The sequence below is a fragment of the Cupressus sempervirens genome, chromosome 1, assembly GCF_028749045.1.
Source record: "Cupressus sempervirens isolate cs-2001-9-10 chromosome 1, ASM2874904v1, whole genome shotgun sequence".
NCBI lineage: Eukaryota > Viridiplantae > Streptophyta > Pinopsida > Cupressales > Cupressaceae > Cupressus > Cupressus sempervirens.
In genome coordinates this window covers 221,422,703-221,447,961 of record NC_143118.1, presented here as the reverse complement: position 1 = coordinate 221,447,961, position 25,259 = coordinate 221,422,703, and the positions used below count along the sequence as shown (strand labels likewise).

Below are 25,259 nucleotides of genomic sequence, written 5' to 3'. Positions count from 1 at the left end.
CATAGGCCTTAATGCTAGGAATGTATCTAACTTATGGATCCAAGCTTGAGTTGTCATCTGTCTGCTGCCGTCAAAAGATGGTAAGGTGAGTTTGCTAGCAACTTGCTGCAACTCACTGTCATGACCTCCTCTAGACCTCCAGTTCTGCCTACTACTCCTCATGTGCTCTCTTCTCTGACTCAGGTAGCAATCAAAATTCAGCAACTCATGAACATGTGGGGGTAGTGCCTGCCATTCTACATTTGTGGCTCGAAGATCATCCTGAAAATCCTCTGGCATATAATCCTCTACTACCTCTTGGGTCGCCTCTCTGAGGAATGTAGGACATGTAGGCCTGTTTACAGTCCATGACTTGAGCCTAGGAGCACCCTGTAAACCTGCTACACCTGTTATCCTGCTCTGGTGTCCCCCTATCATGTTCTTGATTACGTCTGTCCTATGGGTTCATGCGCTCAACCATGGTGGTGAGTGCCTGCAAAGCCTGAGCCATCCGCTCTTGTCCTATAACCATTGCTCTAAAAAATTTCCTTGTTTCCTGATCCTCATTCCTATTGTCTCTTGGTGGGCTACGCTCTTATCTGTCACCCATGGTGTATGGCTGTCTGTCAAAATCTTGTTCCCTGGCAAACAAAGTTTTCCTGTGAATGTAAAATCTATGAGAGCCAACCCCAGGTGGCTGTATGTGATTGCTAAACCCTCAGGATGGTAGGATTTAGCTCTGATACCACGGTAATGGCCCTTGCCAATGGACCACTAAAAACCACTAATACTGAACTGTGGAATTTCGTCAAACACTTGGCATGCAAACTAAATACACTGCTGAAAGTAAAATGCTAAATAAAGGAAATTGTTGTGCAACAAATCTATTCAAATAACTGATGCAAAATAGTGCCAATATATTCATTCAATGATAACCAAATGCTTTTACATATGATATGCGATTTTCATCTCAAGGCATTACAACTTGGCACATTACAAATAAACCCTTACTGGCTGAATACAAATGAAAATTTCTTGCAATTACAAACTGAAATGAAAGAACCTGGATTGCGCAAATGTTGGAGATTGAATGCTGAAGGCGAATTAATAAAAATGCAACTCCAAACTGCCCTCCAATTTTCTGACCGTACGGCTTGCAAGTACAGCCGTACATGTACGGACTGGTACAACAGCCAACAAAAATAAATGTTGGGATGAAGGATGCCAAAATTGATATAGAAATAATCGCCAAGCTCCAAGGAAAATTCTCCTAGAAAATAAAAATCAAACTCCTAGCCAATAATGAGATATGAGCAAAAATGTATGTCTAGGCTGAAAATCGAACCCTGCTAAAAATGTCCAAATAAGCCCAACTTGAAGTAGCTGAATACCACTTCCAAAGTGCAACCCTTCAAAGAATATTTCACCTCTTCAGTTATGCAAATCCTTAGGAGACTCCGTTCCCAAAGATCAAATGACAATCTGCAGACCAAGATGGCGCCACAAATGCCCAAAGAGAAAAGTAGTGTAAACTCAAAACTTCGGATGTCCAAATGAGAGGCCAAGCACCCTATTTATTCACTTTCCTAAGAAGCCTCTAAGAACTTCTAGAAGTTTCCATAAAATATTCTTATGAAATCCCTTTATAATGCACTTTTATAAAAATAACTTTATAAAATAAAAAGTGCAACTCAACTCAAAATTATAATATTTTGGCCCCGTATAACACATAAAATAAAAATATAATAAACCCCATCTCTCCAAGAGCAAATAAGACCATCCAATCCCCAAATAATCATCAGAATGACTCTCTCACCAAAAACATCTGCCTACGAGAGTCCATGATAGGCAAATTCACTGAAAAATAACATTTCACTAAAAAGGGGACATGACATCATGATCATATGTATGATGAATTTTCTATCTTTGCATAGCTGTATTCTTTAATATAGAAGACATGTTTATATGAATTGGTTATCTCTCTGCTGGTTGTTGATAGGAAACCCACAAACATCTTGTGCTCCATGTTCTTTCGATTCCAACTCTGTTGCTTTTCGTTACCCTCTGTAGATATGAACTAAATCATAGACATGGGAATATATGCATATTCTTCCATTACATATCTCTAATTCTTCACGATAGTCTCATCTCAGATTTATTTGTTCACAGCTATGTCATGAATTTATGATTTTATTTCTTTATTGTTTGTGCCTAGCATATCCCATATCAAATAAAACTGTCATATTAGCAACTATAGGTAACCATGCACAACATCAATAACAAGTTCTGTTCGTCTGTGGGCATGCTTTGCTTCTACTTTCGTCAGAATTTGGATTTCCTTCTTGTTATGAATCTTTCTTACATTTGCAACTAGGCTTTGATACCATGTTGAGTAAGAAGGATCGCTTCAGCAAATGTAATAACATTGCTGTCATATTGATGTGTTCCAAATACAGATTTGAATCTCATATAAATATGAGATGAGGAGACATGTCTGAAAAAGAGACATGTTTCTATGGTTTAATCATAATTTAATTAATAATAATATTATGTATTATACACACACACACACAATACACACACACACACACACACACACACACACACACACACACACACACACACACACACATATATATATATATTATTTCACATGGATAAGTATATATAGGAAATGATGATTTACCAATAACAATAATGTATCTTAGATCGAATCAATCTGACTGAAGGTACAAAAAAGAAATTACTTGATCAGAATGCATAAGAGAATAAAAAGACTTAGGTGGCATCTTGCCAGCCTGAAGAAATCAAAATTGTAAATATAAAACTTTATAAAATTGCAATACATACATTTTTCTTAGAGATCATTCATGTTGGCCTCACAGGAGGCATCAAATTCTGTACCCTGTAAAAGAGGAATCATCAGATAGAAAATAAAAGAAACACACGAACACCCACAACAGATAAAATTAATCCAACACAAACTTAGATATATGGTGATGGATAACATTAATGGCATTGAATCAGATGAAGATACACATATTTTGTATAGAAATAGTCAGGATCAGACAGAAACATAAAGCATGTATCCCTCTCATCAACGGTCTTGAGAATCTCTCAACATCTTGGTACATGTAATTACACTCATCACTGTTACGGTGGGATAAAGACTATTCTGTATGGAAATCCCAATCAACATCCAAGATTATACAATATTTAAAGACTGATTATGTGAATAGAACCTGCAACAACTACTAGCTTCATTAACTGGCTGGGCACAAGTGTTTGGGAGTGATAAGAAGTTGCTATTATACATACGTCATTTGCAAATTGTGTTTGAGGGAAGTATCTGATCAGCAGCCAGAGATAAGCACGATAGTCTTCAAAAGAGATACCGAAAGGGGCGAGAGTCATTCTAAAGAGCAGTGATAATTTCTAATACAAGCAATCTAAGTTGCCAAAATATCACAGTATAATAGTGAGTTAAGAAGTAGATATATCTTCAACAAGTATTGATTTTTTGCAGAGCTCCTCATATGGATGCCACATACAAGCTAAATATGATGCAATGAGAGGGACCACAACTAGAAGACATGTATTGAAGATGAAATACACAAATATGTGATATGATGATTAGAGAGACAATTGGTTCATCATTCTAATTAAAAAGGAAGGAATAATTAGAAGTCATACGTTACTTATCAAGCATCAATGGAAACATATGGAAATATTCTAACTACATTCTAAAGAAGCTATTGATTTAGTGGGAACATGTAGTCATGGATATACCTAATTGATGTGGTATGAGATGGTGAAATTAGTGTCCCAGTTATGAGGATAATCAGTTACATCTATTTTTTGTTGGGAAGAGACACGAGCTATGAAGAAATTACAAGACACATTAGTACTTAACACTATTATTCGTAGGAGTAGTCATGTAAAGGTATTATGAACGGAAATTTATCCTTCAATAAGCAGAGGATCAATAGAACAAACTTAAGCTGGGATTTTATCCATACAAACTATAAGTTCAGACATATATTATTGGTGTATTAGATCAGTAACATCATACAAGAAATAAGGAAAGAAACAAAGTCTCAAACTAGAAACTCCTCCTAAGTAGGTCCGTCTGCCATGTGGGAAAGGATGGACCCATTGGTGACATGGACTACAATCTAGAATACGATGTGGACATTACAATGAATTTAAGGAGACATGATCTGCCAACGCAAAGTACTGATGTGCCATCAGCAACCAACACAGCGGGTATTGGCAGCGATTATAAGGAAGGATATATGTAACGAAAACATCTCTGCACAAACAATAAATAAATCGCCAAACAAAATACAGAAAAATGTATTAATCGGTTGGCTTGACCGACACTAATCAAGGTGATGGAAATATATTTATTTCTTTACATTCAAAGAGGTGGGAATATAAGCCTCCTAAATCACTATTTATGGCAAGGAACATCTGACACATATCAGCAGATAACATCAACCTAAAAACATATCAGAAGAACAAGCAATAATGCCCCGCCGGATGAGCAAAGTAAAAGGAGAAGTAATTAAAAAGTTGGCCCCTTATCGGGCACATCTCAAATACAATCGAAGGTGGCAAGGAATAATTAAACTCTCTCACCCATTGAAGTCTACGTGGACACCACATATGAAACATAGAAATTACAGTGGGTGCCACACTCGAACGGATGGAGAAAATTATTTCAAAGGGTGATCGACCCATTAGTTGGATGCAATCTATAAGGGATATAATCCCATGTGACCATCAAAGCGGCAAATAGATAATAACCATCTCACCATGCAACATCTATCCCATGTGGCACTGTTGAAAAATATTGGACATAAGGTATTCCCCCCGAGTTATATCGGCATTCCACGAGTGACATAGCATTTGTAAAGTGATGTCAGCCACTAAAGGAACCTTACAATGGAGTAATGATCTCTTTAGTTAAACCAAACATCAAGTCATTCATTGGGTATTCTAGAGAGCCAAGACTCTTTTGCGGACCTTTAATATTATGCAAAATTGTTTGACGACATATGAGTGAGAATTTCATATTGTGGGGGGAAATATAATAATCAATGTTTCATTCTCACTTGAACCATCTTTAGAAGGAAGATGTTTTGTTCTCCATAACTTAAGAAGGCAAATTCTGATTTAATGTCTATGGATCTTCATGGGCAGATAAGTATTCTTATCTTTTATATTTATCTACTCAATATAGTCTCTCTCCTATTTGTACTTATATACATACTAGAAGAGTTATTTGCCTTGATCTTTAGAAGGAAGATGTTCCATTCTCCATAATTTAAGAAGGCAATTTCTGATTTAATGTCTATGGATCTTCATGGGCAGATAAGTGTTCTTATCTTTTACATTTATCTACTCAATATAGTCTCTCTCTTATTTGTAATTATATACATACTAGAAGAGTTATTTGCCTTGATCTTTTCCTTTATGTCCGAGGATGTTCTTGCAGGAAAAGAAGGCCGGTTACACATGCTACCAAAATTGTGTAGACTCAATCTTATGACAGTTGTTCCAAAGATGTTGGTGATCAAGATGGATAAAGTGAGGCTCTTGAAGCAAATACCCTTGATGATTAAGATTCTATATTAAGATGGGGTCTGGCTTTTCTTCAATGGCAGCATAGGAGCTCAAGAGATTGATACTCAGAATACATGTGTAACTTTGATGGGCCTACCACTATGTACATCATGAGCAAATAATTACTTACCACTAGAATGTTGGAAGATCGATATCAGATTTAGAGGGAGACTGCAGGCATCCTTGGGTGAAGAGAGCCTCTAAGGGGGTAACTACTGGACCTGACTTCCCAGGATCATTGTTCAAAGGGAGAATTTTGAGGTACAAATCCTTTGTGAATGATATCTTCTCTGTGAGGGAGAAGTTCTAGGAGAAATTCCTTGTAATGCATTCTTTATGAGAGAGAAGTTGAGGTGAAAGGCCTTGTTCCACCCTCTAACTTGATTCATGGTGGTTATTATTTCGTATATGATATTTAATGAAATGTGACATTCTTTCATTGACATATATAAACAAAATGTAACCATTGTAAGCTGACAATCTTACGAATGGTAGACCTATTATCATGACAAACTTCATTAAGTTGTCCCAGAGTGTTGGAAGTTATGATAACGAACAAACTTCATTAAGTTGTTGTCTCGGAGTGTTGGAGAGCATGATACTTGTCATGATAGAGACTATGACATTGTGGTTTCTTGTTAAGTTGTCCTGGAGTGCCGGAAATTAGATAACTCATATCCTTCTCGGATATAACATATTCTTTTGGTAGGCATCAAGGATTTGATGCCAGTGCACATACCAAAAGAATATACATATGATGAATATCATATGATTGATATTTCTTGTTCAATCATACTTTGGATTATATTGAAAGATAACATCTAAGTTGATGGATTTATGTAGATATCCTTAAATATGCCATTCTAGGAATATCATACTGAGATAATATCGCTTCATATATTTGAGAGCATAATGTGTTCTGCAAATTCTCCCTAGCTAAGAGAGAGTGTTATAGTTGTAGCTTCAGTCAGATTGATTCGATCTGAGATACATTATTGTTATTGATAAATCATCATTTCCTATATATACTTATTCATATTAAATAATATATATTATAGAATATATATATATATATATATATATATATATATATATATATATATATATATATATATATATTATATATATATAATTTATATATATTGTTGTATGTATTATTAATATTTTGTTAATATACTATTATTAATTAAATGATGATTAAACCATAGAGACATGTCTATATGAGATTCAAATCTGCATTTGAAAAACACCAATAACATGGCAGTGTTATTACATTTGCAGAAAATGATCCTATAAATTTTAACACAATGACAAATCCATAAGGGGTGAGTGTTTGAAGTATGGATTAGACACGTAAGGAACACATATGATGACTGAAAATGAACCAGAAAGCATATGTATTTGGATGGAAAGGGCCAAAGTTGGACTTGAAAAGATGGATTGTATGTGGGCAATGATGGTCTTTCGTGGGAATGGCCAAGAATGCAAATTGGGATGCATATGAATGCGTGCAAATGATAAGTTTTGACTTTAAAAATGTGACCTTTAGTCAAAAACAGGTTCTTTGGATGTCATTACACGTAAAGTGGATTACATATAAAATGAACATGCATTTAGCTTTGGAAGATGGAAATGTGTGTAAATGGGAGTGAAGGATGAGATTGCATGTAAATGTGGATGGAGGGTGAGATGCAATATGCCATGACATGGAAAGTGGAATTACATGTAATTGCTCTTGAAGTGTAATTGCATATGAAAGGAATAGATGCAATGTGCCTTAGCATGTAATGGCAATTACGGAATGGAATGATGCACTTGCATGTGATGGTAGAAGATGGAGTGAAGTTGAACATGCTCAAGTTCTTGGGAAAGAACTTACAACTTCTTCCCAATGAACAAAAATGGAAAGGCAAACAAAAAAACAACAAAAACAAGCACAAAAGAAACACGTACCTTTGATATTAGACTCAAACATGTTAACAAGCAAGTTACTTCGACATGCAAACTCGAATTTGGAATTTGGGAAAAAATCAAAAATATGAAAATGAAACTTTTCATCATGTTTAAAGGGAAAATGCACTTTTCATGGTATCTATATCAAGAGTGTAACATCAAGCTAAAACACGCATCAAAACAACAAGATATGCATGAATGAATTAGCAAAATGGAAAATGTCCACTTGAAGATTAATATGCCAAGAATGAAGGGAAAGAAGTTCCAACTTCGAAAAATTCTTAAACAAACTTGGACCTCTTCAACCTTGCAATGAGGAATTCAAAATGAGCATTCAATGAAGTGTTTGTAGATAAGAATGCCCAAAACATGACCTACAATCCCTTTTAAAACCAATATTTTTAATAGATGCAAGCTCATGGGACTTTTTCCATCAAAAATTTGTTTCCAACTTGCTCCAAAGTAAATCATTTTTGCAAAAGAAGGGCAAAAGCATGTTTGCCAATAGCATGATCATGTAGGGGAACTCCAAAACGCCCCTTCCTTAGCTAAAACGTGACTAAAATCACCAAAGGATGGACATTTTTGCCAAAAAACGTGGCTTCAAATCTTCATGAAATACAAGGATTTCTTCATGGATTTGGATGCCAAATGCAAGGGAATGCATTCAAATGCAAAAACAACCCTACTTGACTTGGAATGAAGAAATTTGGAGATCTCAAGCAAAAACGTGTTCTTGGAGGGTAAGTGCATGAAAATTTCCTTTCAATCTTCAAAATTGGGTTTCTTGAAGACATATACATGCATTTGAGGGCAAATCACACCTTTTGGGTGCCACTACATATAAATTTTGCTCAAAATTGACTTTTAGTGCAAAATTGCACCTCTTGGAGGTCACTACATGTTTTGAAAACACTCAAATATACATATCTCACCTTTTGGGAGTCATTGCATATTAAAACACATTTTAATATATGGGACTTTCATGTAATAGTTTCATAGACATACCATTTTGCAATGTCAAGAGAATCTACTCCAGCAAAGGGCAAAGATAAAAAGATGAGGTACTAGTATGATCAGTATCATAACTCCATTCCTTCATTACAAGTAACCTCATATTGTGATGAAGTACGGGATGCTAATATTTCTCATATGAACATTGAAGACTTTCTTGCAAGGGTTGAGGCTTCAGCTACCGAGGAGATGGTGTGGATCAAATGAAATCATATTCATCATTTATCTACTTTCCCTTTGTCGGCTCATGAACCAAAATTCATCCTTGCTTGTGCAAGACATTTGATGTTGCTTCACAAACCATCAAAGATCAAGATGGTAATATTATCATTAGTCTTGACCCTGAGACTATTGATCATATTTTTCGTGTCCCTCACACCAGTTGTTACAAACATCACAAGAAAGAAAACTATGGAGCGCTGGAATGAGGATACTTCATCTTCCATCAAGTTTGTGAATGATAACTATTTGATTACTAAGAGATCGAATCTTGTCAAATGGCCGGTCAAGGGAGTTCACAGATGTGATTTTATAGAGGAAATCAATGACCTCATAACACTTCTCAGACGCTTGGAAGGGCTCAAGGATTCAAATACCTTTGAACTCTGGATGTACAAGTACATGTCACTTGTAATACGGTAAAAAAAGAATGTGTTTTGGTCTGAATTAGTGAGTGATTCTATATGTGAACAATTGGTGAATGTTGTGTCAACTGGTGTGTTCAACATGAACTCCCACATGGTATAAATTGCTGCTTCTCTAGGTACCTTTTCTGGGTTATCAACTAAGCATGACAGATCTTTAGTTCATGTGTGGGAATATTATGAATAGTTTCCTTTGAAACAAAGTCAAATACACTTCAAGAGAGTCCAGGATGTCTTCTTTGAGTATTTTATGTTTTTGTTTGATAAAGAACTTCTTAACAAATGGGTATCTGATGAGGTGTGGAACAAGGTTAATGAATATGGTTGCATGTTCTTACAATTTCCCAACTTTACATACTTGCGAGTTAGATGTTTCAATGAAGAACCATACACATTACCAAGGTATCGTACTGATAGAATTATATTGATGTCATGTCCCCATTTTGGAGGCAATTTGATTTAATTAATTTAATTAATTAGGTTGTCCAAAATAATGAATATTTTATGAGGATGACTAATTAATTATTTTAATTAAATAAATAAGTGGTATTAAGTTAATTATTTATAAAGTTATCAAATAAATAAATATCAAAAGGTAACTTTATATTTAATTAATCTAATAAAGTGACCTGAACTATAAAATATTTTATAAAGTCACTTAATAGATAAAACAAAATAATGTTCTAGAAGCTTCTAGAGAAAGTGGAGGAAAAAGAATAAATAGGCACCCCGGGCTTCATTCTAATCATCCAGATTTGTTGTTGTTGATGTTGATGTTTGTTGATGTGCATTGTGGAGCCTAGGGTTTCTACAATAGTCACAACTGGCCATTGAGAACGAAAACTCTCAATTGGTATGCAATTTTGAGGGCGTGAAATATCACTTGAATTATTGCAGCTGGGAGGAAGATACTTCAGTCTTCTATTTGTGCTACATTGAGAAAAAATATTTGTGGCCATTGAGAACGAAAACTCTCAATTGGTACGCGATTTTGAGGGTGTGAAATATCACTTGAATTATTGCAGCAGGGAGGAAGATAATTCAGTCTTCTATTTGTGCTACATTGAGAAAAAATATTTGAGTACAAAAAGCAGTTCGAAAAAGCAGGCCGAAAAAGCAGTTCGAAAAAGCAGGCCGAAAAAAGCAGGCTGAAAAAGCAGTTCGAAAAAAGCAGGCCAAAAAAGCAGTCCGAAAAAAGCAGGCCGGAAAAGCAGAACCGAAAAAGCAGGCCGAAAAAAGCAGTCCGAAAAAAGCAATCCGAAAAAGCAAATTCGAAAAAGCAAAGAAAATTATTACAGCCATCTATAATCAGGGGCGACAGCTAGAGAGGCACAACTTGGGCACTTGAGAAGTTTATTTTCTGTTCAGTGGTATTGCAATACATCTATACTTTAAGGTGACTTCATATGCCAGATTCGATGTGTATTTTCATAGTTGCCTTTCACTATAGAGTGCTGTTGTAATTGTCATTTCCTATCAGACCTATCATTCATTAATAGATACATCATTCATTTTTACATTCCTCACAATGGTATCAGCAATCCATGGCTTTAGTTGTATTTAATCATGCATGTGATTAGCGTACTGCTGTAGGGGAGTATTGAAGTTAGATATTTAGTGTTGCATTAGTTTTCATTGGCAGCTGTAGGTGCATATTACTTTACCAGCAATCATCATATTTTGATATCTTTGTAAATGCCAAGAGTCTTGGCTAACTTAGTATGAATATTGTATTGGACACTCATTCTCAATTAAGGAGATACAATTGCTGGTCATTAAAAGTTGTCTTTGAGCATTAATATATCATTTTTTATCAGCCAGTTAGCTTGCATACCAACTGTTTGTTAAAATATTAGTTGGCTGTAGGTTATCATTTTCATGATTAGAACTCATATATGCATTCACTATTGCCATAATTAGTTGCATATTTATGTTAGGTCATTGTTTAGACAATTTGGAGTCTTTTGTAAGCATTCTCTTTGAAGCAAATCCAAACAAGAATCACTGCAGCAATCTCAAAAGTTATATCAGTCAGAGGACCCTTGCTTGCAAAGTGTTTGACGAAATGTCAAACAACTGAAGTATAAAGATTTTTGGTGTTTGAAGGAGTTATAACCTGTTGGGGTTATTACAATTGATGGAGTTTTGAAGACAACTTATGGAAGTTCAGGCTTATCAATCTAGTCTACACCAACCCAGAATGGGAATTTCGTCTCGAAGCCCATTAAAGATTGTTGGATATTCAATTGACACTGTTCCTAAGGCCAAGAATATGGAGTTTGAACTCTAGAGGATCACGTTTGAAAAGTTTGCAGCCAAAAGTGGTTTTGATTGGAGGAGATTGCATGACAAGATGAGGAAGTAATTCTTACACATACATCGTCTAGAAGATCTTTGGATTGATGTGTGTACTGAGGTGGAAATACGGCATATCGATTATGTTTGGTTAACTGCGAAGCAAATTGTAGATTTCCATTTGGCACCAATTCCCCTTGGTTTCAAAGACGATGATCAAGTTCTGGATCCTGAATATTTTTAGCATGATGTGGAGAAGTTACCCATTCTTCCTCCTACATGGTCATGCAAAAAAAATACATCCATTTGGGATAGATTTCAGTCTATTCTCGCTAATACCAACACATGGATGAAGAGAAGGGGTCTTAAATGCATAAAGTTAAAACCTGGTAAAGATTTTGATCCTGCTGGTCCGATTTGTTTGAGGTCGGAGATAAAAGGTAAAGGAAAAGATGGTACATCTTTGTCTACATTTGAGCCTCCTATTAAAGTTTTCCTAAGTTGTCTATCAAAGGCGGAAAATATTCAAGAGTACTTGAAGTGAAAGAGATTGGATCTCAATCAATTCAAGTTGACTTCAATGATGATGAAGCAAGAAAATCAAAAGAATCATCCCCTCTTGCTCCATATCCTTTGGAAGTTCTTGCTGTAACCTCTCTTCCAGACTCGGCTCCAGTGTCAAATGAATCTCAGCATTCGCCTTTAGGCATTTCTATGGGAGCATTCTCTGTTAAGTAATCATCCTTCGAGGATTTTGTGACTATTATGCCAGCTTTGCCAGTATCATCAACTGCTCCTGCATTAGAGACACAAGGAGATTAGTATGATTTTGAAAAATCTATTTAATACATATTCTTTATCTATTCCTTCTATCACTATTCGGCCTACAACATTGTTGGCTGTAACTTCAGCTCAGTTTGAACAATTTATGACTGAGGTCACGCATAACACACCTCCTCCTGTGGCTATTCAGATGGAGACACTGGCTATAGTTACTACTGACATGATAATCCTTAATTAACTATGGTGACTACTGTTTCAGCTAATGCATCTTCTTTCAATCTTCCTCCATGGTTGAGCACTATCACATAGAAGAGAAAGGAGGAAGAAATCCCACCTGAAGAGGCTGATAATCAAGTAAGTAAATCAAGTGTTTTCAAGAATAAAAAAGAAAAGGAAGTTTCTCAAGTGACGATTGATGAAAATCACATCAAATTTGCTGAAGTCGTTGAACCACTTGTGGAGAAATCTACTGAAGACATGCAACCTACTGATTATAGAATCACAAGGGTTGAGCTTGGTAAACAAAAAAGGTTGGGTTATCAACAAGATGCACATGAGGCAGTAAAGTTTCTTTCTCGAAAGAATGATGAAATATGGGAAAATAAAGAGAAACTGAAAGAAGAGAATGCACGCTTGTTGAGAATCATTGAAGAAATGAAGAGGTCATTTGTTGCCTGAACTTATTTCAGTTGAATGCACAAAGAGGGAGAAGTAGAAGGCACATACTATTGACGAATGGGGCAGCAATATTGAAAAAGAGGGAATCCGAGTGTTTCTTGAAGTGTACCGAGAATTGAAGAAAGAAGGTGAAATCTTTGCCAAACTCAATGACATGTTGAAATCACTAAATCATCAATTTGAATTGATAGATGGTGATTTTGGTGTTTGGAGCAGCATGATGGAAGTTGATTTAGACTTCTTGTGTGAGTATAATATTATTACATTTGTTGAAATGTATCATGACTTCATGCATGTTATGGAAAACAAGAAACAAGTTCTTCAAAAGCTCATTGAAGAGGTAAAGGCAGCAATACTTATAATGTCTACTCAGAAAGATAAAATTAAAGGAGCTTTGAAAGAATAGCCATGTGAAGTTATTGATCAAGAAAAAAAAATAAGGAATCAACAAGGAGTTCTCACGGAGTTTGCAGAGGTCATTAACCTACAACTTCAGTCAGATGATCTCAAGATCCATGTGCTTGACATGGTTGCAAATTGGAAGTTTTCACTAAAGAATTTGCATAATCAAGTGGAAGATTCAAGCAAGGAAACATCTAGGGCAGCAAGCACACTCTGAAAGGTCATCATGATTTTGCAACACACTGGTGAATCAGATGCTACAATTGTATAAGAATCCCTACGTAAATTTGGAGAATTGTGTAATGACCCTTACTATTAAGGCCACTAAAACCCTCAAACTGAACTGAGACAATTTGTCAAACACTTGGCATGTAACTGAATAGAGCTGCGAATAGGGCTAATTGTTGTGCAACGAAACCACAAAGTACAATGCCAATATCGAAATGTAATGTAATGAACAACAACAGTACCAATAACAATATTCAGAATATGGAAACTCTCAGATTTGATACTTTCAGAATATAAGGACTGTGGTGTCTAATACATATGCATATGAATATAGATTGATGTCAACATATAAACCTTCATATTCAATCCTATCAATGCATGCAAATCTGATTACAACTGATTATAATGGACTGAGCTGTGCATCTACATTAATGACTGATTTTACAATATCAGATTTAGGGGACTGTCACAACTATGCACTTCTAATACATCAAACCCTTGACAATGCAATGCTATGACATGACAATAACCCAGTTCAAGTTATATGATAGATGACTGGTTTACAACAGCAACTAATAACTGGAGATAACCAACAATGCAATGACAGTGCTGACTGTTCAACTATTTGTATGCAACACCTTTGACAATCAAAAACCTCAATATGTGCACCTGGTATTGCTGCAGGAGATGTCTGATGTAAACCGCTGCCAAAGACACTAAATCCTCCACAAACTGCCCCCAAACGAACCCCCAAATTGCTGCTGCTGATTCTACTGGCAAGGCCGTACCCAGGCCAGCATGTACGGCCCCTATATAAAAAATAATGCTGGGGTTTTGGGACCCCCAAATGCAAGGAATATGGGCGCCTAGGGTTAGGTAGTAACCCTACCAAACCATAAAAAATAACTCCAAGGGGTTGAGAAGATATGAGCAATTATGTGGTTCCAAACCCTGATTTGACAATTCTGAAAATGCACAAATTTTGTCTTCAAACCCCTGCCAAACGCTTCACCAATGCTAGGGTAAATCTGAAACCCTTATTCCAACCAAAATAAACCCTTCAAACAATTTCTCAATGAAGTTCCAATGAGATGGTTGAATACCAACTCCAATTATGCAACCCTTCAGTAGATATTTCACTACCTCAGTTATGCCAATCTAGGGGAGTGATTCGTTCCCAAAGATCGAATAGTATTTGCAGACCCTAGAGACTACAAATTGCTCCACAATGGAAGAAGTAGAAGAAATCTCAAATCCAAGCATGTCCAAAATGAGAGGCCCAGCCCTCTATTTATTCACTTTTCTAAGAAGTTTCTAGAACTTCTAGAAACATCCTTTATAAAATCTCATTATAATGCACTTTTTATAATAAAGTAATTTTATAAAATAAAAAGTGCAACTCAACTTAAAATTATAACATGTAGGCCCCAATAACACATAATAATAAAATATAACCTCTTAACACTTCTTCAAGAGCAAGATATGACCATCTGATCCGCAGAATTGACTCTCTCTCCACACCATTTGCCTACGAGAGTCTGGAATAGGCAAAATCCATGATCAATGTCATGTCGAACTAAAGAGGGGACATTACAAATTGGTTGATACCATGTGAAAACTCCAAATTACATTTTTGTATACTTTAATAAATTTGTTATAAGTATAGGACAACATGTACCTGTGCAAGCAGCTCATGTAGTTTAATTGCAATCACATTAGGCGTGCATTTTGAATAAAGTCAAAATAGTTAATAGGATAAGGATGAGTGGTTAAGGTTGTTCCACTTTCTCCTCTACCTTTTCCTCTTCGTTTTTCCTATATGAAGGAGAGAGTTCATTGTAAAAATCATTTTTTGCTATAGAGGAGAAGGCTGAGCATGTGACTAGGAGGCTTTGTATATCTTGTTGCAAATTTCTGAAGTGAATAACGAAACAAGTTTTTCCCAAACTTTGTGTTGAGATACTTGGCATTGATCTTTATTTCTTATGTTAAATTGATTCATTCGTCTTTATTACTTCTCTCTTTGAAAGCAATTCAAAATTTTGGTGTTGTTTTTGAAAGACTTTGAGCTTTCATTAATGAGATTGATTTAGTTAAATAGTGGCTGCAAGTGCTAAGAATTCCAGACTTCGAGCTTTGTTTGTTATTCACTCTTTTATTTCAAGAAGATTGTTTGTAGAAGACTTTGAGTTCTTGCTATCAATCACCCAAGTCCAAATATAACTGCTATCTTAAGCTTGTTCTTACATCAACCCTTAAGTCACTGGTATTACTGTAGTAGTCAATTCCTTTTGTTTAATTGCAAGTAGTAGTTGGTAATATAAAATCATTCCTGAAGAAAGAGGAATTGATTCAGTGAACCACTTTGTTGTTGATTCTAGTTAGGTCTTTGTTGTAGCCACCTACGGTAAGAAGGGAGCCTCCCCTATTACTGAGAGGAGAGATTTATCTCACTACACCGTTGCCTAAAAATCTCATTTTGTAAGCTGTGGTCACAGTGGCTTACAAAATATTTAGCCAACAGTGCAAAAAGAAAAATCTCTTATAATTGACAAAAAGGAGGAAAACCGTGGGCGAGAAAAAAAATTCTCCAAAGAAGAGATGCAGTGGATGAAAAAACATTAAAAAATGAAGGGAGGAAACCCTTATGGAGACCCCCTAAGAACAACTTTTTCATCCCAAGCGTCAATCGCAACTGAAGGTAACATGAGGATGCCAAAGGTTTTGTGAAGCTGTCTACAAACTACTTCTCTTTAGTTGTGTAATCTAGGGTTAGAGGATCATCTTGAGTCAACTGCCAAATGAAGTCCATATGGATCTCAGTATGGGTTGTAATAAATGTGAATAACACTCGGATTGTCATACCAAAAAAATAGTGAGACCATCTGGAACAAAACCAAACTATAAAAGAGATGCAGTTTGAAAAAACATGAAATGTTAAAGGGAGGAAGGCCTCATGGAGACCCCCTAAGAACAAATTCCTTCATCCCGAGCATCAATCACATCTGAAGGTAACATGAGGATGCCAAAGGTTTTGTGAAGCTGTCTACAAACTGCTTCTCTTTAGGTATGTGATCTAGGGTTAGAGGATCATTGTGGGTCAACTGCCAAATGAAGTGCATATGGATCTCAATATGGGTTGAAATAAATGTGAATAACACCCTGATTGTTATACCAAAAAAATAGTGAGACCATCAAGAATGAAACGAAACTATGTAAACAATTGATGAAGTTATTAAACCTCCTAACTAGAAGGAACATCTGCTCGATACTTAGCCTCAATAGATGATAATGTAATAACATATCACTTTTTTGCAAGATAATTAGGACCATTAGCAGAAAAACAAAGCTCAATAGACAATCTATGAATTCTTAAAACATCTTGGCTAGCAAGAGCAATTTCATGATACTTAACCTTAGAAGATGGTAATGCAATAATAGATTGCTTCTTTCAAGACCAGAGAATATGCCGAGAACCAAGATAAAATGCAAATCCAAAAATAGAATTTTGATTATCTACATTGCTAGCCTAATCTAAGTCAGTGAAGGCAACAGTTTGGGACTCCTAGAATGAATAATGAATGCCGTAGGTGATGTGCCTTGAATAGACCTCAAGATATGCTAGGGAACCTTCCATTGACTCATGTGCATCTTGAGGGTAACGAGAGAGAAGACCAACCACAAAGGAAAGGTTAGGACAAGTGTGTGTCCTATGCAAAAGATTGCCAACCTATTGCATGTGTAATATAACATCAGTTGTAGCAGAAGAACAACTGGAAGACAACACAACATCCAATTGAAATAGTGAGGGAGCAGGCTTGCAATCAAGCATGCCAAATCTCTAAACCATGTCAAGAGCATACTTTTGCTAGCAAATGGAAATACCATCAGAAGACTGAATAACTAAATGACCACAAAAATAATGCAGAAGGTTAAGATCTGTCATTCCAGATTACTCCATCAATGCTCAATGAATGCTCTGTATCGTGGAAGAAGTGTATGGTTACCAAATCTTCCAGATAGAACACAAATATAATTTTTTTTCCTTCCTGTCACTGAGTGTAAGTTGTGGGATCAAAATGACAACGTGATAAAGTAGAGGATAACAAAAAAGTGTCCATCTTCTCATACCAAGCTCTAGAGGCTTGTTTGAGATCGTACAATGAACGATAGAATCGAAAAAAAAGTGAAGAGGCCTACACAAATCCTTGTGGCTGCTCTATATAGTGTCATGTTCCTCGTCTAAAAACCTAATTGCAATAATAAAGTGAGCAACAGCTCACATAATGATGTACATTAATGCAACTATCATAAGGAGAGCAGCGAATTGGTAAATAAAATTTCAAGGGAATATATTATATGTTGATTTCAAATGCTGGCCGACCATATTGACTTAGGGCTGGCTATCACTCTTTATAGAAACATCAAAGTATAACTAGGGGCTGGACCCCTAGATCTGGGCACCAAAATTAAATATTATATTGTGCTAGCCAACCTGATTTGATAAGTTATGTTGTTTGGAGAAGAGTCACCTCTTGGAAGGTATAACGAGAGGCTTGTTGAGACTCATTTGCACATCCATTCTTTGCAATAGCATGCTGATTTTAAGAGCAGATTGTGAAGATGAACACCAGCAGATATAAGAGAATGTTATGATACAGATTTGAAAGGGTGAAGAATATCAATTCGTTCAAAACAGAAAAAGAGCAGTTGGAGAGGAGATACAACTGAAAAACATTTAAAGGTGTGCATAGAAATTAATAAGAAGCCACGATTCATTAAGAGTAATCATCAATAATTGACAAACAGAAAGTACATTTTGCTAAGACAGCGACTGACATGATCTCTTAAGGCAGCAATATATCATACCAACTATAACTACCCAAAAAAGAAAGAGATAAAGTTTATGTACAAGTAAAGGAAATAAGCTTAAAAGTTAAACGGATAGAACAAGAATAACTGCCATCCTTTTCCCATGAAATTGAAATAAGAAGTTCATTGACTAACAAAAGATAATTTTTAACTGACTTCACATGAAAATCTGATTAACTTATTCCGTTGTTTTAACATTGAAGGAAATAATTACTCAAGTGCTTTCAAATGAAAGGAAATTAATATTTTTCTTTTCATTTAATAAAAATAAAGTTAATATAACTGAAATGACTACCAAAGTGTAAATCATTGAACCTGGTAACTTAATGCTTCAATCTCTGTTGTTTTTCTTTTTCTTCTGACCTCCCTAGGTGAAAAAGAGTACCATTAGGGTTTTTTACCACCAAACCATTGATCTTATGATCTGACCTAATGGTCACTCATAACTTACACACAGAAGCAGCCCAGCCTTTCCCAAAGACATGCAAATACAAGCTTCAATTTCCTTGTGCCATCTGAGATTTGGTGCAGAGCCCACGATTGTCTTAGCTAAATCAACCTGTAGACATCTTTTCCTATTAGGACAAACTTCCTATTTTGACATTGACCTATTGTTTCTAGCGACTGATGGTTACTACCTGTAGTACAGCACCACCTTGGCCAAGGTTTTAAAGGTACAAAGTCACAAACACTCTTCTTTGTGCTGTCATTCTCACCACCCGAATCGTTGAGAGTCATTATTGTCTTCTTAATCAGGTCTTCATGACCTCTTGGACTCGTTGTCCTTAAGCAAATATGTTAGCAATATCCTTAACCACAAATTCATATACATATGCTTCTAAGTTGATCTTAATCTATCTTTATAAACCTTGCTGATATGATTTCAGTTTTGGTAGATTGCTGTCCTAAATATACACAATGTTAACAATTTTACCCATGCTAGACAAATTAAAGACAGAAGGTAGACTAGGGCTCAATAAGACATTGATCAATCTAGACTGGATTTAGAGTAAGACAAGGTAATGTTCAGATCAGAATGGCCAGAGTGATATGCATACAAGGACACGAAAAAATGTTCAATTGTCAAACCATATTTCTCCTTGGGTTTAAGGGTTTCCTCCTTTGATATACTGATATATTCACATATTCTGGTGACACATTCACTTTCTTGGTTCCAGCCGAAAGGAGATATGATTTTTTTACAATATATTGAAGTAACTATACATGCTAAAAAATAGGGCTTAAAGATTTCATTAAACAAGACTGATTCATGATTAACATATCTGCTAATGAATGCAGTGCACAACAAGATAACTGTGTCATATTTATTTGGACAAAGAAAACATCACATATGAAATCATGCTATGTACTTAACACAACAGAAAAAATAAGAAAATGATTTGACATGATTTATAAAGAATGGAGCGGACTCTTCATGGTGATAGAAAAACAGAAAGAATGCACACAGTGTATTTCATAAATAGTGCATTTTGTAAATAGTCCAATGTATATACGAATACATAAATCCTAAGCGATTGCTAATGCAAGAGATCGATGGATCACTCTTCACAAATGAATTCTGTATGCAACTGTATCAAGAACAAGACAAAACAAATGAAAACAAGATTCATGCCTGTGACCAAACTTCAAAGTGATTGGTTTCAAAGCTGGATGCAAAGAATATAAGGAGGTATGTCCTTATCCAATTAATGAATGTCCAATCCAAATACCAAAAGCCAAAGTATTCAGAGCTAAGAATGTCTATTGAAGACAATCCACTCAAAGATAGAGAGGAGGAATATGTTTTCTAAATCAAATCTATTAGAGGATGGAGGCACGGGACCTTGGAGGGAATTCAACGTCTCGTGAGTCAATAGTGATGGACTCACAAAATTGTTTTAGTAACAAAAAAATTGTGCCAAAACAAATAAAGCCTAGACCAGCTTCAAGGTGGCAGCAACAACATATAATTTTTTATCAGAGTGAATGATCTATAATGGTGGCTGCATACACGACTATGAGGGATTGGTATTCAAGCTTCTGATGTACGTGATTGGATGTGTTTGGCTCCAAATTCTATTATTGGTTGTTTGTGCATGTATTTGTTTGTCCCCATTCATGAGATGGTGTAAGTGATTGGAAGTGCTTGTTCCCAATCACATATGTTGGTGATTATGATTGGAGTGTGAGAAGATGTGTGTCCTTGCTCGTAACTATGATGTTTAATGCATGTGTTTGTCTCGATCCAAACTTGATGTAATACCTTGGGTAGATGTGTTAGTCCTTATTATTTGTTCCATGAGCAAATGCATGACTCTCTATCATGGATACAAGTACAAAAACACAGTTAGCCTAGTTCTACCATTGCTTGTCATGAGTAGATGTCTATGTCCCTACTCATACCTTATACTTTTGTTGAGTTGCTGTGTGTTGTCATCAAGTATTGTGATGTACTTTCACTCCATGTTCATACAAGTGTACAAGTGGGGGAGGCATTCGGAATTAGTGTTCATATAGGTGTTGGATATTGTATCAGAGGATGCGTATGATAATTATTTGGTAGGTTTGTTAAATAGGTTATATAATAAATGGTACAAGTTGAGTTATTAAAAATAAATCGATATAATTAGAGAGGTTGTTTAGGAAGTTTCCTATAAAAATAGGATTATGGATCCTATAAATATGTATGAGATTTAATTGAGAAAGTGTAAGAAGCATGTATAATTTTGGTTTCAATTATTCTGGCTTCTCTATCTTTGCACAAATTTCTGATATACACAGCTGTGGCATTGCATCTATAAATTAATAATACCTGAAGAAATCAAACAAACAATCAGTCAGCATCAAATCGACATCAGTCATCATCACCTTGGAATCAAGAAAACATACAATTTGTCAATCAAGCATCACACTATCAAATCAACATTCATTCACTTACTGCCCACCAATATATCAAACTAGCTAACATTATATTGTGCAATTATTAGTGTTATTGTTATATTATCAAGAAAAATAATTTCTCTTATGTATTGTATATTTATTTTGTAAATACTTTTGATAAGGTTAAACTTAATGTTTCAAAGATTCAACTTAAGCATAAATATGAGTCTATACAGCATACAAGATCAGGGAATCACAAATGTTGATGCACACTACAGGTTATGATTCTTTTCAACTAAGTGAAATAGTTTTTAAATTGAATAAAGAATATTGCTGTTTGCCTCTCAAATAGCGTTGTGCTCCCAATAAAGGGGTTGACTAATAAGAGAGGACATCCCTGATGAAAAATGGGTATTCGTTCAAGAGGAAGGAGGGAGATGAGAAACTGTGAGCTGAATGATAGTGAACTGTTAAACCTTGGTGATTGGCTGCAATGAATGAGGTGCTCCCTTACATGGATGAGTACCTTCCCTCTGGAATTATAATAGTTGGCCACCTAAAGTGTGCCCCCATTTAGGGTTGGCGTTCTTCAATAGTTGTGAGTGGTAGGGTTTGATTCCCTTTGAATGATGCTATAAGGAAATTGATATTAAATGCTATACTAAAATGCTTTTTATAAAATTGTTTGATTTTCCTTCCATTGTATATTCTATTTTGAATTTTCTTTACATAGCATTATTCCATGTTAAGTTCTTGTTGAATTTTCTTTACGTGGCATTGTTCTACATTAAATTCTTGTTTTTGGTCTAAGTTTCAAGAGGTTATTATTGTTCTACAATGTTTTCTGTGTGGAGGAAGCTGCGAAGAAGGATTGGTATTGAGAAAAGCAATGTATCAAATTTCTGACATAAAAATTCTAATTAAATAGATCTTGTGGCATTGGTTTGATCTTTGATGAGCAGAGATTGTAGTTTGAGATGACAATGAACATACTATTAGTAAAGCAGCACCCTTAGGTAGAGGTCCCATGAGGGGTCTTAAAACTCTATTTTTGAGGAGGGTGGTGGTCACATGAACCAAAATTTATTTTCCAACAAGACTATTTGGAATCTTCTCAAAAATAGGAGACATTTTTTTTACAAAGTTGGTGAAAAAGGGGTGGCGCTAAAAATTTCCCTACCAACTCCAAAATGTTTTTCTGTCATTTGTTGAAACATTTTAATTTATAGATTTCTGTTAAAAAATTATTTTAGAAAGAGTTGGGTTTTTGTTTGCTTTTTATATGATATATAGAAGACAAAAGTTATTGTTTTTATGAGACTACCAACTTCCATAAATTTGGTAGTGAACTTTTTAAAGTTAAACTATACACATAATTCATGAGACTTCATGAGGCTGCTCATTTTAAAATGTTTCTAAAAATACTAAGCAGCTCCAGCTCATTTTTTTCCGGAAACCTAAGCCTCCTTCCACAAGATCCCAACCTTATTGTGATTGCACATAGCATGCTACAAAGAGGAAAACACATGACCCATCAATTGTCAAGTTCCTACAATTTGCAATCTTTTACGCTGGGGTCCCATGGAAGGGGGCTTTCTAAAAAATAGAGCTGGAGTTGCTTTCTATTTTTTAGGAATATTTTAAAGATATCGTCTCATGAAATGTGTTAAGCTCCAAATTTCAAGGAAGTTGGTGTCTTATGAAAATAATAACTTTGTTTGTCTTTTATATCTCATCCATTAAAAATAAGTAAAAATTTAATTTCTTTCTAAAATGATTTTTTAACAAAAATCTAAAATTAAAATATTTAGACAAATGGTGCTGGCGGGGCAATTTTTAGCCTCATCCTTTTTCCACCCACTCAGTAAAAAGTAGGGTCTCCTGTTTTTGAGGGAAAGATTCTAAATAATTCAATAGCAAATTAGAATTTTAGTTATGGGATCACCCACTTCGCTCCCCTTATGGGACCCTTGCCTTAGCATTCTGAATGACTTATCTGTTTACTTATTATGAAGGATCTATAGCAAGCACCCAACAAGTCAAATGGGGAATTGTTCTTTTGAGATTTCTAGAAAAATTAAAAATCATGGCATTCTTTATTGGATTAGATTGGAGGAGGTGTCATAGTTTTGGACATTTTGTCACGGGTTGTGTTGATCATTTTGATGGTTGATTTTATGGCAGTGTTGGATAATTTTAATTGGTTCAGTATGCTCACAGATAGAATTCTGTCAATTTTTTCCCCTGAAAGTTCTGTTTTCTAACATTAAAATAATCATAGTTTGAAAAGTTGGACTCAACACATACTTTGATATTAAGGACTTCCCAAATAAGTTGACTAGGCTTCGGCAAAGAGAAATTAAGTCTTTAGATTGGATGTTTTGAGCAAACCTCAGCCCAGTTTTCAATGTCTCTGGACGCATCTCTCATTCTATAATATTTTATAAAACCATTTTGACAAAACATATATAACAGATAAATTCTGTATTGTTTATTTTTCTTAAAATAATGTTTTCCAAGAAAATTATACCTTTGGATGCAGTCTACTTTTATAATGTTTGATCAAAGCATTTTGCTTGAAAATTCCTCTTTAAAGTATAAAAGCATTTCTATATGCAGGGCTGCATATGAGGTGGGATCGCCCATTGGACTTGTAAATATTGGTCCTACACGTGCTGACGACTTAGCATCCTTAAAGATAGAGGCCCGTTGTGGTGAAGTACGTTGTATTAGACCATTCATTCAAGGAGACTCTTCTTTTTCTTTTTCAGTGGTAGAAGTAATTGCTATCAAGTTTCTGTTAAACATATTTAGGAGAAACTCATTGGACATTGTTGATAATGTTTGCAGGTACTATCTAGGTTATTGGCAATGGGTTCAATTTGTGTACCTTCAGCTATTTAAAAGAAAAACTTAAGGTTTATTGGGGAATGGTAGTTTGAATTCTCCTATAATGTAATCCATCTAATCTATTCAACTTGGAACTTGACTGTCTGAAGCATAAGTTCGGGTTACTTGAGAGTCCAAGAACATTTATAGATTACTATAATTTAATTTCTCTCTATTCAGAGTCCACCTTAGATAGAAAGGTGGATTCCATCATCACTCTTAAGAGAATAGTTACATGTTTATTTTAATTATTATTAGTTCCTGCCTACGGCAGCATACTTATGGAAATGGTGTCATGCCCAAACCCCGGGGCAAAAACACACACACAAATCTTTTTAAAATTCGTAATTAAAAAGCTCTAAGTTTGATAAGGTTGTGATCACAGTTTAAGTAAAGGTTCTCTATACTGATAAATTATTATTTTCGTTATTAAGATGATATCGACAACAGTTATGTTATTACATTATCTTTCCACACAATGTGCATATTATATAAATAACAATTAAAATGAGTTCGTTCCAAATAACTATGAAAATATAAGATCAAGAACTCATTAAGGAAATATTACATCTACCCATACACCCATATAATCTATTAAGATTATGATCAATTATTAACCTATTAAGTAAAACTCAATAATATCGAAAACTTTCTAAAATTTATTAAATAACTAAATTAATTTAAAACTAAACTAATTAATCAAACAAAATCTTACAAATTTAATTAATTAAACTAACTACTAAAACAACTTTCAAACTAATACAATTAAATCTAATATAACTAATTAAAACAAATAACTAAACTAATTACTATCTAATTTGAGATCTAACACTAACTTATTTAAACATTTAATAAAACACAAATTAAAATAAACAATAAACTAACATACATAAATAACTAAAACTAAACTTATTTTTTAAAAAAAAACATACTAACTATAATTTAAAAACTTAAATATAAAACTACCTACATACTAACCTCCATACCCTAAGCTACCCCTACACCCCCTAGCTG

General features: G+C 35.0%; 1 protein-coding gene across 6 annotated transcripts in view; it reads left to right on the top strand.

Annotated features, from left to right (window-relative positions):
• The window catches only part of LOC149576950 (NAD-dependent protein deacylase SRT2-like), a 221,316-nt gene extending 196,700 nt beyond the window's left edge, over positions 1 to 24,616 (top strand). For all 6 annotated transcript variants that reach the window (XM_089821252.1, XM_089821222.1, XM_089821243.1 and 3 more), the window contains 2 exons: positions 23,976 to 24,075; positions 24,207 to 24,616. In XM_089821252.1, the coding sequence (XP_089677378.1) occupies positions 23,976 to 24,075; positions 24,207 to 24,260 (154 nt within the window). In that variant the 3' untranslated portion in view covers positions 24,261 to 24,616. The remainder of the gene's footprint in view (positions 1 to 23,975; positions 24,076 to 24,206) is intronic.
• The last annotated feature ends 643 nt before the right edge of the window (positions 24,617 to 25,259 follow it).